The following is a 16580-nucleotide window of genomic DNA, read 5'->3' on the forward strand; positions in this document are numbered from 1 at the left end:
GGAAATCCTCTAAAACCGAAGTGGTGGCTTTTGGGCTGGGGAAAAGGAAGAAAAAGTACTAAGCTGATGTGGGCTCCGGGAGCTTCCATCTCTCTCACCTCTAGCCATGGACAGATCCTCCACAGGCCATTAGCAAACGTGAGTTAAAGAATGGCGAAGTGTTGTTCAAAGCAGTCACCAGGAGGGGACAATCTGCACGCAAAGGCCATACTACATCGGCTTCAAAACGTTTTCTGCTCCAAGAAACCCCTGGTCTTACCTTTCCGTATTTGCTGAAAAGATTCTTCAAATCTGTAGCTCTGGTAGTAGAAGAAAGTCCACTAACCCAGAAATTTCTACCACAACTGCTACGACCTATTTCAAAAGAAAAGCCTGGTCAGAAACACCATACTCACAAGATCCTGAATCTTAAAGACTGAAGTCATTCCAAACCAGATACTTTCCCCACTTCTCCCAGATGGCAGCACAACTTAAGCCAGCTTAGACAGGAGGGCCTGCCCCGTCCTCACACAAACCCTCACACAAACGCACACTAGGCCCACCAGGGCTGTGAGCAATGCCACTTACAATAGTGAGTCAGGGGCTAGTAGGACCATGGGAAGTTTGCTCCCTTAGGAAGTCACCAAATGGCATCAGGCAGCCCAGTGGGGTGGCTTCTGACCTAAAACAGCTGCTGTCAGGATGAACCCAACTCAGACGCTTCTCTTTTTGGTTGCAAATCCCTTCCCACCTAATCCCTTGTCTGTATTCTAGGCTGCTAAGAAGGACTCTGAACCGACAAAATGTCTTCTCCTTTAGTGATTTTAATCAACAGATACGGTGTTGATAAAGCTGAAGTACCAGGTAACCCCAAGATATCTGAAATCAGAAAAAAATTTTCCATTTACAAGCATCACTGAGGCTAAGGAATCTGCAAATCGGAGGGTCAGTCAGGATCAACGAGCTCTAGCGAAAGCAAGAGTCTGCTTCAGATCGATACCTTAACTCAGGGCCTGGCTCGCTGCCTATAACCCAGAACCTGCAGAGTGGACGGCAGAGGAGGAGAGAAGGGCTTCAGGAAAGGCCGAAGCAAATCTGGGTAAGAAACGCAGTATGCAATGACCTCGAACCAGAAAGCCCACTGCTGCCAAGGCCAAACGCACTCCAAGAGACCGGTGTTGCCCCAGTGACCTACCCTTTTCCTCTTTGGAAAGCCTTTTTGTATCCGAGTCATCTTCGACAGAACTAGAGACAAAAGATAATGTCACTCCAGACGGAAGATGCAGAGACGAAACGAACTCAAAACTATAAAACACGTGCTGAGGTTGCATACCTACCCGAAATTTAGTTCTGAAAAAATGACACCCCGACAAACTTGTATTGGAAATCTGACCTAACCATAAGATTTCAGACCCACAGGAGTTAATTAATTCTGCTGGGCTAAAGATAATTAGGAAGAATTAAAGAAAACAACCATGACAGGTTGAGAAAAGAAAAAAGATTATGTAATCAGTTTAAAATAAACAAAGAGAAATAAAACATTGTTTAGAAGTAAACTACAATTGCATCAGTCTGGCTGGCCAATTGCAGAAAAAACAGCTTATGTGTGTCATTAAATGACCAATGAAAAGGAGATAGCGTCTGGTCTAAAACTGAGAAAAAACAAACCTCATTTTCTGATCAGCGCCCTCACTGGCTGAGGACTCTTTAGGAGCCGGAGGGACTTCATTACAAGCTTCAAAAGCAAACTTCTTCACGTCTTCTTTGCTATCTCTGGGGTCTGGGCTTGAGGCTTCCTGGGGCGCTTCCGCGGCCTCCTCGCTAGAGGCTTCCGTGTGCTCTGAGGCTTTACTACTCTGCTCAACTGGCTTCTCTAGCCCTACAGGCTCACAGTCCGTCCGCGCGCCATCGCCTGGCTGCTCCACGGGCTCCCTTTTCACTACCGCTAACAGGGTGTCTGCCCTGCTCGCCTGAGCTTGTGCTGTTGACTCGCTGGCCAAATCTAAATCACCCTCCTCCGGATGGGCGCTGCCAAAAAGGTCCTCTTCCTCCGCAAGCTTTCTGTCTGGCCCCACGCTACTTGTATCCTGTGCAAAGGGCTGCTCCAGCTCGGAACCTTCTTCTTTTACTGGCTCAGATTTACAAGTTTCCCCCAAAATGTCGAGTATTTTCTCATTTTCTACGGATTTAACAGGAATAGAATGGCACAAGGTTTAATTACCAGGGAAATAAAGCAATCACAAATGTGGAACTGGCACGGCTGCCACACTAACACGAAGAGAACTGCTAGCTACACAGAGATTGGAAAACCCGCGGGTACACAAAGTTACACCGGTTACACTACCTGCACTCCAACCGACTGCTACAGTAAGCCGCTACGCTACATGGAAGAGAAAAGCATCCCAGAGATTTAACCCCCAAAACCTTCTGGCTGATTCTTGACAGTCTTCGTTCTGTCGTCGTTTACATAGGACTCTTCTGAATTTAGCTTCCAAAGTCCAAGGTGCTTAACTGAATGTATCACCATTCACTGAACAGCTCAATTTCCAAATTTCTTTGAATTTCTTTTAACAGAACAGTCCAACATGAAAACCAGAATCTCTTCCATCGGTGCTCTGAGATATTTGCAGTCCAGAAAGTGAATAGTATTTGTTTGGAATTCTCATGAAGAAACTCTTTCCTCTTCTGGAATCCAGTTATGTCTCAATGTTTTAAAATGCATCTCCCTATAGCTACCTGCACTGCCTGAATTAAAAACCACAAAGTTAAGACACTGCCCAATATCACAAGATCTGTTTTGTGGGGTGCACAGGTGTTAGCTCATGAGAGGCATCATGCAAACACTTTCTACACACATTTAAGTGCCGTTTACGTTTAAAAAGGCATGAGATCGTTTCATCTCACAGTACATTCTGTAACATAAGAAGTTAGCCACTTTCACAGATCTGGTGATATGGCTGGGTTTCCAATCTCTATGATCCTGGTATGTTCTGGATCGTAAACCTTTAGAACAATGTATACTACAGTAAGGCAACTTTTTAAAATTAAAGAATTTAAATTAGAGAAGGTGGAAAGCTAGAATGGTTCCAAACCCCCGCTGGTAAGTTTTTCATTTAACAGTACCTGGCTCCAAGGATGGCTCTTCAATTTCCTGCAACAAAAAACATAAATAAGATTGTGCCAGATGAAGGAAACCTATAGCTTCTTTACACCAAAAACTGTTCACTAAAAAGGGAATTTTTAACACACGTACTAGGAAACTCACAAACACAACAGGTGGAGAAGCTACTCACATTCAGGACAAAGCCCACACACGACACTGGGGCCTCACTCGCCTCCGGCCCAAGCCCCACCCCCGCCCCTCCGCCTGGGCTACTCTCAAGGGCCCGCTCTCAAGGGCCCAGGGCCTGGCTGCCGCTCCTGTTTGCGCTGCCTCACTTCCCCAGCGCCTGGCAACATCCTCACTTTCCAGGGAAATGACTGCATCACACGCTCGTCTGTCCCCCTAGACTGAACTCTTAAAAGCCAAGAGAGCAGTGTTTTTGACTACCGGTAGTGTGTAACAGAATGCCTGACATTTATCAGTCATTTTTTTTCACTTAATCTAGATTAACGTCTGAGAACTTGAAAGAGTGAGGGAATAAGGGCACAGGTGGTCTGACCCCTGTTCTCAGTTCTAATCGTTCTACCATGTCTGCACCTGGTCGCCTGAGAGCTCTCCAGGGTTACACACTAGTCCTCCATTATCTCTTCTACCGGCGTTCCCACTGGGCCACCTCTCATTCCTAATCATCCCCCAAACCCTTCCCAGGAAGCCCTGGCAATCCAGACCACTACTGCTCCTTGCCTCCAACAGCGCCCGGTTTTACTGGCCCTTCCCTGTCAATCTGCCATCATGGTGAGCAACGGTTCCTCCATGACCTACAGCCTTCGGCAAAGGCCCCTCACACCATCTCTCTCCCGACAGGCCCATCTATACCCCTCCTCACCCCCATCTGAGTCCCACACATCCCCCAGCATGTAACTCAGGGGCCATCTCCTCCCAGAAAGCCTTCTCCTAACGGCGTCAGAGACTGCCCCACTAAGAGCCTTTCTCTCACCAGGCGGTCCCCAGCGCGTGCAGACGCCCTGCATGAGGCACTCCGTCCTGCAACTCCAGCCCATACTGATGAGCACTGATCAGGTTCCAGGCACAAATGTAAGCCCTTTACATACACGTTAATCCTCCGAAAGCCCTAACACGTTGGTACTATCAGTACCGTTCTTCCTTTCAGACTGGGAGACTAGCACAGAGTGGCTGACAAACTGCCTCAAAGACACACAGCTGAGCCACGTTCTACACGACGGCTGTGTGAGCAGGAGTCTATCAGCGCAGGTCTCTTCCCAACACTGCTGGTGGATATTTCACACAGGGAGGAAGGGTCCTGTGAGGGTGGCGATGTTCATCTCTGCACGCACGCCTGACACGCCACAGGCATGCACACACACACACACACCTGGGACATGGGGGCGGGTGGTCTGCACCTTCACTGGGAGCTGGCCTGCCATTCTGAAGAGCCCCGGGAAACTGTTCACTTTCTCATACCTTCATTCTACAGATTATGTTTCTCATGTAACGTACCCCACTCTGGGATTTAACCCTACAACTAAAGCCAAAGATCATTCTAGGCAGAATTCTCTCAACACAGGGGTCTTGGACCTAGAAAGACTCGAGAAAATGACAAGACCCAGCTCCCCTTTCCTTTCGGAGCCAAGAATGGGTGGTATCACTTGCAGCTGGAGAGAGATATTAGCCCTAAAGGTAGGCTAGGTTCCACCATGCATTCTTAGGTTTGCACCCTCCCTGAAGCTGGGATTCTGACTTGCCAATAACTAACCTTGCCCCTGCCTGGCTGAAGTAAATGGAGATGGCGTCTGAAAAAGGATTTCTCATTAAGCAGTACAGGTGAATGAAAGAGGACAATAAAAAAATACACCCAAAAACAAAAATAAAGACTGGCAAAAGCTGATGGTATTTTCATTTCCTCGCAAAACTTTCCAACGAAAATCAGGCAGCTACCCAAGTAAGTTTATTCCAATGGTTTATATATCTAGGTAGGCTGGCAGAAAAATTAAAAGGAAACTCAAGACCCACATTTATGTAAATCCTACCTGAAAGTTAGTCCACATCTCATTTGTTCTCATCTAAGATTTAATATTTACACAGATGATACAGTCAAGACGATAAAGTCATCACAAGAAATCTGTGCATTTTCTATGAGAAAAATTCCCAAAGGCTGAAGCAGACCCCCCCAAGATTTCACCTTTCCCAGCTGTGATGTCAGTGTTCTGGCCGCCCCACCCTCCTGCATCCTCTTCTGGACCCCGTTAATATCTCCTAGGGAGGGAGCGCTCCCCCAACGCCCACCACCATTTCCACTTATAGTCTTTCTGCAGAGGATACTACCCAGAACAGATCAGACAGGCAGTCTTTTCCCCCAGCAATCAAATCAACAAGAACTTCCCCAAACAGGCCCTCCTCTCAGCTGCAGATAAGCCACAGTGCTTGTAGGGGAAGCCAAGATGAGGAGTCTTTTTTAATAGGCACGTTATGTTTGGGGAAAGTGGAAAGCAAAGCCCGCTGAAGATGCCCACAGGGCAAACAAACCTTGCAATGACTTTTACTTGGGAATGCCATACAATGTCTGAAGTGGCCTCCAGAAATGGTAGTCTACCCTTTGATTCTAAAGTCACGGAGACATACAATTTACCTGTAATATAGTGAAGTCAGATGATGAAGTATCTAAATTGTTTAGGGTTTCTTTGTCCTCTATCTGTAAAATAAACAAAAATACAGTTTACACATGTCAATGTTACGTAACACAACAGTACATCTGTGAAATGAAAAATAAAAGGCATGAAAATCACTTAGGACAAAATTCTGGAATCCAAACAACATTACAGCCTAACTTCACCTCAATTTAAAGAAATGTTATAAATGTATATAATACCTGCAAATACACTGGGAAACCCACTACGGTACCACTGAGGATTTTAAGATACAAGCTAAATGAAGAAAAAGAAAAACAGAAAATTTAAGTTTTGTTTTTGTTTTTAAAGATTTTATTTACTTATCAGAGAGAAAGAGAGATATTGAGAGAGAGCACAAGCAGGGGGAACAGCAGGCAGAGGGAGAAGCAGGCTCCCCACTGAGCAAGGGTCCAGTGCCGGACTCGATCCCAGGACCCTGGGATCATGACCCGAGCTGAAAGCAGATGCCTAACTGACTGACCCACACAGGCGTCCCCAGAAAGTTTAAGTTAAGCAGAAAAGAGATTAAAATTAGTACACACACTCTCCGAAGTTAACTGGAACGCCAGGTTTGGGGGCTGCTCTTCTGTGAACAATGTCCAGAATCAGACTGCAGAATAGTTTCTCGGATTTCTGGGGCCACCGCTTCTCCAAGCCGGAATGCTACTGCTACTGAGCCTGCTGCCCCAAAGTGACTCTACCCCAGACCAAAATGACATGTCTGAGTACCCGCCTCCTAGCCTCACCAATTTCCAAACTGGAGTGCGGGGATAGAAACATAGGACTGCCAAGGCAGGTGGCCCACAGAGGCCCCTCTGCTGGGGAAAAATGACTGGTATGTTGACCTTCTATTCCAAGAGGTGGGCTCTGCCCAATAAGGTAGGGGTTCCCCAAACACATAAGGGAGGTTTATACTACTATTGTTGTGAGAACCAAAATAATTTGAACTGCTTATTGTAAAGCACCAAGGTTGTTATATTTTAGGGAGGGGGGATGATTTTTCAAATATTTTATCAACAACATGTATGGCTATTACGTTTATCTGACTAGGAAGCACCCTTGCACCACTCCTTCCTTCTCCCGATGCGATCGTCTTCGGACAGTGTTTCACAGGAGTGCAGCACACACGCATATGAGACCACCCCTCCTTCTTCTGTCCACATGAATGGCAGCATATTCCGTCCCCTGCCATATTTCCACTTCCTCTTGAAGACTGTTTTAATTCATATGAACCTACTTATTTCATTTACATGGTTATGTAACAGTAATAACTGCGTTACTGGAAGCAGTAATACAATTTTACGGCAACAACAACAGCCCTATGGTGTTGCTATATGCCAGGCACAGTTTTAAACCAGGGTCAGCAAACTTTTCCTGTCAAGGGCCACACAGTGAATATTTGAGACTTTGCAGGCCAGATGGTCTCTGTCATGACTACTCTACTGTTTGAGATATCAGCCGCCACGGGTGACTGCCACAAACAGGTACGGCTATGTTCCAACAGCTCGTTGGCCAGTTTGATGACTTTGGATCTAAGCTAGTAATAAATGTTCATCTATTCAATCCTCCCAAAACCTATTATTTTTACAAGTGACGTCCAGAGAGGTTAAATAACTTGCCCAAGGTCACATAGCAAATTGAGTGTCAGATTTCTAGTGAATGGTCTTAATTCTTAACCTACCCTGCTTCCCTAATTATAATTATTTAACTACCACTAGCAGACATGTAGGATGTTTCCAGGCTTTTATGACTCAAGGTATTATTTTCTTATCAGAGGGGAAAAAACTGCTTTCAGAAAGAGCAGCTAATAAGGAAGGGTACGTACTTCGCGTCACTGCTCTAGAGTTTTGGGTACTTTGTAGAAGTCCACAAATGAAACTTACACCAAAAAATAAAATTACACACCCTACTCGTATCAAAATGGCAGTCAATTCTCAAAATCAAACTCTCCATTCAAAGATGACCGTCCGCTACCTCTAAGGATACTCAGAATCAGTTCGAAGAGGAAATGCAAAAATATTCTAAGGAAAGGGAGAAGCGGATCCACTAGCAGAGAACAGGATTTCCTTCCCTGGGGGCGACTTGGGACACTCACTGCAAGAGATCTGAGAGCCACTAAGAAACAAGGTACCTCCCAGGAACCAACACGTAAGGATTTCTACCGAGATGCCTTGTTAGGCATCTTCTAATTTTCACTGCCTTCTTGGTCTACCCGACAAACACTCATCCTCACAGAAATAAAGTAATCTAACAAATTATTCGCACCAAGTCAACACGATGTATGAGCTAAGCACACAGACTCTGGAATTAGCCCGGTCTTAATTCTTTTTTTTTTTTTTTTAAAGATTTTATTTATTTATTTGACAGAGAGAGACAGCCAGCGAGAGAGGGAACACAAGCAGGGGGAGTGGGAGAGGAAGAAGCAGGCTCATAGCGGAGAAGCCTGATGTGGGGCTCGATCCCGTAACGCCGGGATCACGCCCTGAGCCGAAGGCAGACGCTTAACCGCTGCGCCACCCAGGCGCCCCCTGGTCTTAATTCTTATTCTCTTCTGAGCTGTGTGCTGCCTGGAGATACTTCTTTACCTCTTTATCCCCTGACTTCCTCAAGAAGGAAGCTGGCAAAATATCATCTACATATGTCCTGTTAAAAGTATTGAAGGACATCTCCCTCATGCCTGGCAAACAGAATTCAATAAATAGTACCCGTTATATTTGTAGTATAAGTAGATGTTTCTAAAATGAAAAAAAACTAAAGCTTTAAAGACCACGTCAAAGCTTATTTTATGAAAGGATGACTAGGAAGAAGGCACAGATCAGTTCTTTATCAGGAAAAGGTCAACTTTCAACCTCTATTTTGGTATTTTCAAGGCATGCGAACCATACTACCACAGACCAAGCTCCTGTAATAGGAAGGTCTCGGAGAACGCCCCTGAAATGTTTTACGATGCATTATGCAAACAGACAGCAAATACTCCTAGATCTCACCGAGACACTTCTCAACAGAGTGTGTTTTCAGAATTGTCTGGATCTTACATATGAACAAATTAAGCACAATCCCCCTGAACTAGCATTAAAAAAGCTCAAATCCAAATATAAACCTTATCATCTCTCACGACATTTGAGGAACTGACACAGTCACGGGGCATCCTAGAGAGAGACGCTGCCGAGTTACCTACAGCATGTTCTTGAAGCTGTTCAGGAAGCTCTTTCATTTCTCCCTCGACTAGCTCTCTACTATCGGACAGGGACTCTGGGAGGTTATCCGCATCGTCGTCTTCTACACAGTCTGCGACACTTCCATTATCGATTTCTGCTTCATCCAATACACTGATATCCATCATGTCAATGTCTTGCAAGTTCTCCAAACTAGTTTCAACATCCTCCTGAGACAAAACAAAACACAACCATCACATGACTGTCGTAGGTCGATCCACCAAGTTGATTCACTGACAAGGCCGCACATACCTGTCCATCCCCAGAGTTTTCCTCCAGCCCGTTGTCTTCCACACCCTCTTCTTCTGGTTTACGCCCTGAAGAGAGAATAGTTTACAGCACCAGATCAATGACTTGTATCTTCCAGAAGCAGTACTTTTACAGACCCTAAGCATCACAGAAGCAGTTACCAACACCCCTGGCACTTCCCCATTTAGGAACGGTAATCTGGAAGGGTAAGGCCTTTCAGGACAGGGCAGCCCGCTCCCATCAAGCAGAAGAGGTTCTGTTCTCATCAGGTGGCTGTGCAAGGATAAGGAGCTGGAAATGAGTGCTTAGTAAGGTCAAGGCAGATGAGACCTGTTTTAAGGCCTGGCCTTCCTGTCAAGTAGCTGTGGCCGTGGGGAAAAGAGTATTTCATACAGTGTGCTGTTTTTTAGTTAAGAAACATGGAGCATATTTTCCCACAGAAATTGACACAAAACAAAATATAAATAAGGAATAAGAAATGCCGTTCATAATTTTAACACCTAGAGTTAACGCCCATGTTATACTGACATACAGACCTCCTCCTCCATTCTATGTATATGCACGCGCTATACTTACAAAAATGACACTGTATCATGAATCTGTGACCTTGTCACTATGTTATGAACTTATTTCCATATTCTTTAACAGCATTATACAGAGATACCACCATTAATCTAATTAATGCGTATGCGTGGAAATTCAAGAAAATGCTGATAAAGATGAACATCCTGGCAATTCTTTTCGTACATAAGCAATCACCATTTTAGAGCTTGTTTCTAGAAATGGCATTCCTAAGTCAAAGGGTAGGTATATTTTTAAGGCTTTTATTAAAAACAAAGAACCCACATATTATCAGGATGCCGCAGAGGAAGGTTGTTCCAATTCATACAGTCGCATCAACAAGACTAAAATGCCCATCTTTCTGAATCTCTGTTAAAACCACCTCTTACTTCTTACCCTTACCAATGTTCTAGGCAAAAAAGGGATACTTTCTAACCTGAATTTATTCTCAGGTTGAGTATTTTTGTTCAGGAGGCTAGACTCATTTTCTGTCTCACATTTTAGTTTTTAGACAGATTTGACTCCATGCTTTGAAAAATGAGGAAATCCTTTCTCCTCAACTTCCCTCACTCAACCTCTTACTATTTCTTATGAACAGATTTATTTTAGAACGTTCACCATCTGTTCTGAAGACAACAGTTCACAGCGGGCAGGCACACTGGCACATTCATCTAAATAGCATTTATGTGGCCATTTGCCTTTATTTTTTGTACAAATTATAAGAATAAATTAAAAAAAAAGAAATAAAAAATGTAAATGATAGAAATGCCAGGGCTGAAGAGAAAATGGAAACCATTAGCCATGATAATAAAAAATGTAAGGGAAAAGTGAAATTTTTGGTCTGACAACAGGTTTGCTAAACTTAAACTGACTGACTCTTTTCATTGTGAAGAATAAAATCCCATGTATGAAATACGAGCGCATGTCTCAGAAGCAGTGCAGGACAGCAAGGTTATGGGCTTTGGAGCTGCAGCTCCTTATCACAAAGGCAGTGCTCAACTTCTTTTGTGACTTAGTCACAAAACAAAAAAACTCACTTCCTTCAAGATCTTTCTCCCAACATGAAGATGAATTTCTTAAGGCCGTTAAGTGTTTTTTCAAGGAATGTAAGGAAAGCAAACATTAACTTGCTTATATCTAAGGATTAAGCTTGTAAGTGTATGAAATGTGTAATATTCAGGGCAAAAAAAAGGGGGGGAGCACAAAAACCCAAACCTAATTATTTATACCATAACTGAGTTTTTAAAAAAAAAAAAAACCTCTCTCAGGGGTAAGAACTTCCTTATTACACGTTACCTGATTTTTCCATATTCTTCTTTTTTTAAAGATTTTATTTATTTATTTGACAGAGAGAGAGCGCGCGTGCACGCACAAGCAGGGGCAGAGGGAGAAGCAGGCTCCCTGCTAAGCAGGGAGCCCAATACAGGACTGGATCCCAGGACTCTGGGATCATGACCTGAGCCAAAGGCAGACGCTTAACCAACTGAGCCACCCAGGCACCCCTGATTTTTCCATATTCTAATTTCATTCAGGAATATCCTTCCGGAAATCTGAAAAGTTTTTCAGGAATACATTATTTAAAAACATAGATCATGACACTAACAGAATTCAATACATTATGTGCAAACAGCCCTAGCGGCTGGCTGGGAACACCACTGCCATTTGTAGTAGCTATGACAAAACATGCCTTGAGCTTTAAAAAATGTCTGGAACTTAACCCAATGGTCCTTATGTAAATATATCAGGAACTTGCACCAGCACCATTTCCACAGATTTATATTTGATAAAGCTGGTATCATTCTAGAATACATACACTGGTTTTTACCCAGTTCTATCCTAGTTACTGGGAAATATCTAAGTAGGTCACCACAAACTTGCAACCCTTCATTTCTCTCTCCCTTTAACAAGAGACGCAGCACGTTTCCAACAAGCAAAAGCAGTTTGCCACTTTCTAACCACCTTTGCTCCAGGGCAGTAGCACAGACACACTGCAGCGAAACCCCTGGGCGGGGGCAGGGGCAGGGGTGGCGGGTAGGGCCTAGGAACTCTCTCAAGTAAGAAAGGACCAGAAACGCCAGGGGAATATGCGTAGGGTCCTGGGATAGAGCCCCACGTCGGGCTCCTAGCTCAGCAGGGAGCCGGCTTCTCCCTCTCCAGCTCACCCATGCTTATGTTCCCTCTCTCGCTATCTCTGTCAAATAAATAAATAAAATCTTAAAAAACAAAACAAAACAAAACAAAACCCCTTACTTAAAAAAAAAGAGTAAATAAATAAAATCTTAAAAAACAAAACAAAACAAAACAACCCCTTACTTAAAAAAAAAGAGAAAAAAAAAAAAAGGAACATTTAGTCTTCAGTATATATAGAAAGCATAACCCTGGCTGGGAAGCTTATCAAGAAGCACTATTTGGGAAAAGGCACCCTACTTTCTAAAAAGAAGGGAGGGGCGCCTGGGTAGCGCAGTCGTTAAAGCGTCTGCCTTCGGCTCAGGGCGTGATCCCGGCGTTCCGGGATCGAGTCCCACATTGGGCTCCTCCGCTGGGAGCCTGCTTCTTCCTCTCACTCGCCTGCTGTGTTCCCTCTCTCGCTGGCTGTCTCTCTGTCACATAAATAAATAAAATCTTTAAAAAAATAAAAATAAAATAAAAATAAAAATAAAAAGAAGGGAAAAATGTGCTTAAACCAATGCAAAACTGATGTGAATAAAAAATATAGCTCTCTGGAATAAACCAGAGTGCTGTCTTTAGTACCAAGGGAAAAGGTGCCCCTCAAATCCTTTCTCCAGAGTAAAGGTCATCCTGGTTCGCAGCCTCCGAACTATAAGGCATGGCTCTACGTGCCCTGCTCCGGCATCCCTTAACCTGTTCCTGGCTCCCCTGCCTGGGATTCCATCTCCTCTTCCTCTGCTGAGCTTCTGCCTCAGGCATCATGTCCAAACTCACCGGTGAGACCGCCTCCTCTCAACTCTGCCGGGATTCCCCCACAGCACCCCGAGTGGCCTGATGCATGTGGGCAGGTCATTACTTTTAAAACGTATTTGATTATACAAATACATTTATGTAATTATATGCTCAAAGAGTCCCACTCATTTCACTGTCAATTTTACTTCACTAATAAAAGACTCATGCTCATAAATATCTTCTTGCACATTTTTTAAAAGATTTTTATTTACTTATTTGACAGAGAGACAGCGAGAGAGGGAACCCAAGCAGGGGGACAGAGAGAGGGAGAAGCAGACTCCTGAGCTAGGAGCCCGATGCGGGGCTCCATCCCAGCAGTCTGGGATCATTGACCTGAGCCAAAGGCAGACACTTAACGACTGAGCCACCCGGGCGCCCCATCTTGCGCTACATCCTACATGTTAATCCACCTCCATCTTTTACTTCATACCGTGAATGTTACTAGTTTAGCGACCCCAGGGCAGAGAGGCTTTATTAATCTACCATGTCCAGTAAGTGCCCATTTCCTCACATCCTTGCTAATACGGGATATCAGGAGCGGTATAAGTTTTTACGAGTGTAAGAAACAAAAATGATAATTTCATTTTTATATGCTTTCCTTCAATTACTAGCAAGAGAATCTTTTTTTTGTATACAGGTCATGTTTGTTTTTTCTTTGCTCTGTGAACTGCTTATTCATAGTCTCTACTTCGCCAACCGGACTACATGTTTTCCTTACTGATATGTAAGAGTACTCAACGTGGTCTGGATATTTATGTTCTATGATACTTTTTCTCAGTCTGTCGCATCTGAATTATTTATGACGTCTTTTGCTGAGAGGATTAAACCTTTTACGCAGCTGAGTTTATTTGCCTTTTTGTCTTGCTTTTAGTGTCATTTCAGGTCTCCCTCACCACAGTGACTATGAAAGTACTATCCTAGCCAGAATTTCTATTTGCCATGGAAAGAACAGACCTTTTCCCACCATCGGATAGACAGCCAACTGTTCCAGCATCATCATCTGAGAAATCCTTATAGCCACCTTTAAAAAAAAATATTTTTGGGGTGCCTGGGTGGCTTTGTCCTTAAGTGTCTGCCTTTGGCCCAGGTCATGATCCCAGGGTCCTGGAATACAGCCCCACATTGGGCTCCCTGCTCATGGGGAAGATTGCTTTTCTCCCTCTCCCACTCCCCCTGCTTGTGTTCCCTCTCCGTCAAATAAATAAAATCTTTAAAATATACATATATTTTGGGGCGCCTGGGTGGCACAGAGGATAAGCGTCTGCCTTCGGCTCAGGGCGTGATCCCAGCGTTATGGGATCGAGCCCCACATCAGGCTCTTCCGCTATGAGCCTGCTTCTTCCTCTCCCACTCCCCCTGCTTGTGTTCCCTCTCTCGCTGGCTGTCTCTATCTCTGTCGAATAAATAAATAAAATCTTTAAAAATATATATATACATATATTTTAAGTAGGCTCCACACCCAATGTGGGGCTTGAACTCACCACCCCGAGATGAAGAGTTGCTCACCCTAATGACTGAGCCAGCCAGGCAACCCCAATGCCACCTTTAAGATGAACAAATCTTCGAAATTCCCATTCTTTGATATCCTATTGTTAAAATTAGAGCAGGGGCGCCTGGGTGGCACAGCGGTTAAGCGTCTGCCTTCGGCTCAGGGCGTGATCCCGGCGATCTGGGATCGAGCCCCACATCAGGCTCTTCTGCTATGAGCCTGCTTCTTCCTCTCCCACTCCCCCTGCTTGTGTTCCCTCTCTCGCTGCCTGTCTCTATCTCTGTCAAATAAATAAATAAAAAATCTTTAAAAATAAATAAATAAATAAATAAAATTAGAGCAACTCTATATCACTGATTTCTCACAATTTTAGTTATTCTTATACGCTTTCTTTTTAGATCAGCTTGGGGCTAATAGACAACTTTCTAATATGAGATCATTACATCTAGGAAAACTTTCTCAAGGTTAGTCATGTCACAGGTCTTAAGTATTTCCTTCTACTTTTATTTTGCCATTTAAGAACACTAAACATAGTTTTTTTTTTTTTTACATCCATCTTGCTTAAGTCTTTGACTAAAAGTATCACTGCCGCTTCCAAAGTCCAAGAGAATCAATTAATAAACAATTTTAATGAGCTAGCAAGTTCAGTTGGTGCACTGCCCATCTCAGCCAGAGCTTTATTTTTTCACGTTTCTGAAGCTGTCACTGGCTAATTTGACTGCTTCACCAGGATTTAATTTCATGAGGCACATTCGGTCCAATAGACCTTACAAACCCACCACTGGCCTACAAGGTACCACTCTCCACAAAAAAGAACAAGGGTGTCTAGAAGAAATGGCTGATTTCCAAGGTGCAGCAGGAGAGTACAAGAGACTGGAATACCCTATTCTGCCAGAAAGCAAGAAAGCACTCAAAGAGTGACATGGATATGTCAAAAAGACACACAAGTCAGCTTGAAGGGCTCTCACTGAAACAATCTGAATATCAAATTAATCACAAAGGTTTATAACTTACTGAACAAAGAAAGAATCTCTAAGTTCACACCGATAAATAAGGAAGAAGAGCAAGCCATCCCTTGTGGTAGAAAGCCAACTAATAAATGCAGATAGGATAATAAATACAGAAAATCACCAATGGATAACAATCAGTGGGTGCTAAAACTAGTGGAGGATGAACAAGATATTTACAGAAGTCTCAAAGTATCTTCCCCACAGATACAATTACAAAGGGTAAGACAGTAACTTTCCAGTGGAGAAACCTGACCAACAGCACTTTAAGTCAGTTACTCAAATGGACAGCATGTGCCTCGAGAAGATATGCTGAGGAAGAGAGAATCCAGGAAGAGTAACTTTTCTGGTACTGCTGACAAAAGTATATAATTTGAACCTAATGAGAGAGAAAATAAATAAATAAATAAACAAACACCAATTCACAAACCAGCCTTCAAAACAAATGGTCTGTACGTTTCAAAACTGGCAATACAGGAATACAATATAAGTCTTGGAAACTACCCCAGATAAAAGGAAACCAGAGAGACATGACAACTGAATGCAATGCATGACCCTGGATTATTTTTCCTTTTGAGCTATAAAGAACGTAACATCTAAAGAAGATCTCAGTTTAGGCAACTGTATCCATGTTAATGTCTCAATTTTGACAACGAGGGCTCTGTAATAATACCCTTGCTGTCAGGCAATACTGTAGTATGAGGGGCAAAGGGGCCCATGCCAGCCATTCCTTCTGAAGCAGCTCAGAAATGAAACAAAACATACATACATACTAAGGAGGTGGGGGAGGATAAAATTTAGTAAAACGCTAACATCCAGGGAGGTGGGATGAAGGACACATGAAAATCTTTTCCGATTCTTGCATCTTTTCCCTAATATAAACCTGTATCAAAACAGACAAACAGGCCAGCAGCACAGGATCAGGTAAGAGCTAAAAAGCAAACATACCAACTTTGCTTTTCCAGTTAAGTTTACTTTTCTGGTAATTACTTTGAAAGATTCTGCTTAACAGATTACTGGTATGAAACTACTCTGGCGAAGTGCTGAAATTGCCTGACACACACTCCAGGATTGTGATTAAAATAATCAGTATGCAGATTTCAAAGCATTTTCAGTTCGTTCACCAAACAGGTCAGAAGAACGAACCTTATTTCCATTAAACTCTTGCTAAAATGTAACAAGGTTGTTGAAAGTAATTCAGTAGAATGTACATACTTGCCCTACCAAGTGTCAAAATGTACTGTAAAGCTCAGGAATAGAACAAATTATGCCAAGCAAAGAACCAGACACAAAAGAGTTTGTACTGCATGGTTCCATTTTACATGAAGT

The 16580-nt window shown here is 43.4% G+C and overlaps 1 protein-coding gene across 2 annotated transcripts in view; it reads right to left on the bottom strand.

The window, feature by feature from the left end:
• The window catches only part of SAFB (scaffold attachment factor B), a 36867-nt gene that overhangs the window by 13128 nt on the left and 7159 nt on the right, over positions 1-16580 (bottom strand). For both annotated transcript variants that reach the window (XM_040629515.1, XM_040629514.1), the window contains exons 3-9: positions 9237-9301; positions 8948-9154; positions 5730-5792; positions 3103-3130; positions 1648-2158; positions 1175-1224; positions 260-354 (exon numbers count right to left, since the gene is read on the bottom strand). In XM_040629515.1, the coding sequence (XP_040485449.1) occupies positions 260-354; positions 1175-1224; positions 1648-2158; positions 3103-3130; positions 5730-5792; positions 8948-9154; positions 9237-9301 (1019 nt within the window). The remainder of the gene's footprint in view (positions 1-259; positions 355-1174; positions 1225-1647; positions 2159-3102; positions 3131-5729; positions 5793-8947; positions 9155-9236; positions 9302-16580) is intronic.

Source organism: Ursus maritimus, unplaced genomic scaffold (assembly GCF_017311325.1).
Source record: "Ursus maritimus isolate PB19 unplaced genomic scaffold, ASM1731132v1 scaffold_14, whole genome shotgun sequence".
In the NCBI taxonomy this organism is placed as follows: Eukaryota; Metazoa; Chordata; class Mammalia; order Carnivora; family Ursidae; genus Ursus; species Ursus maritimus.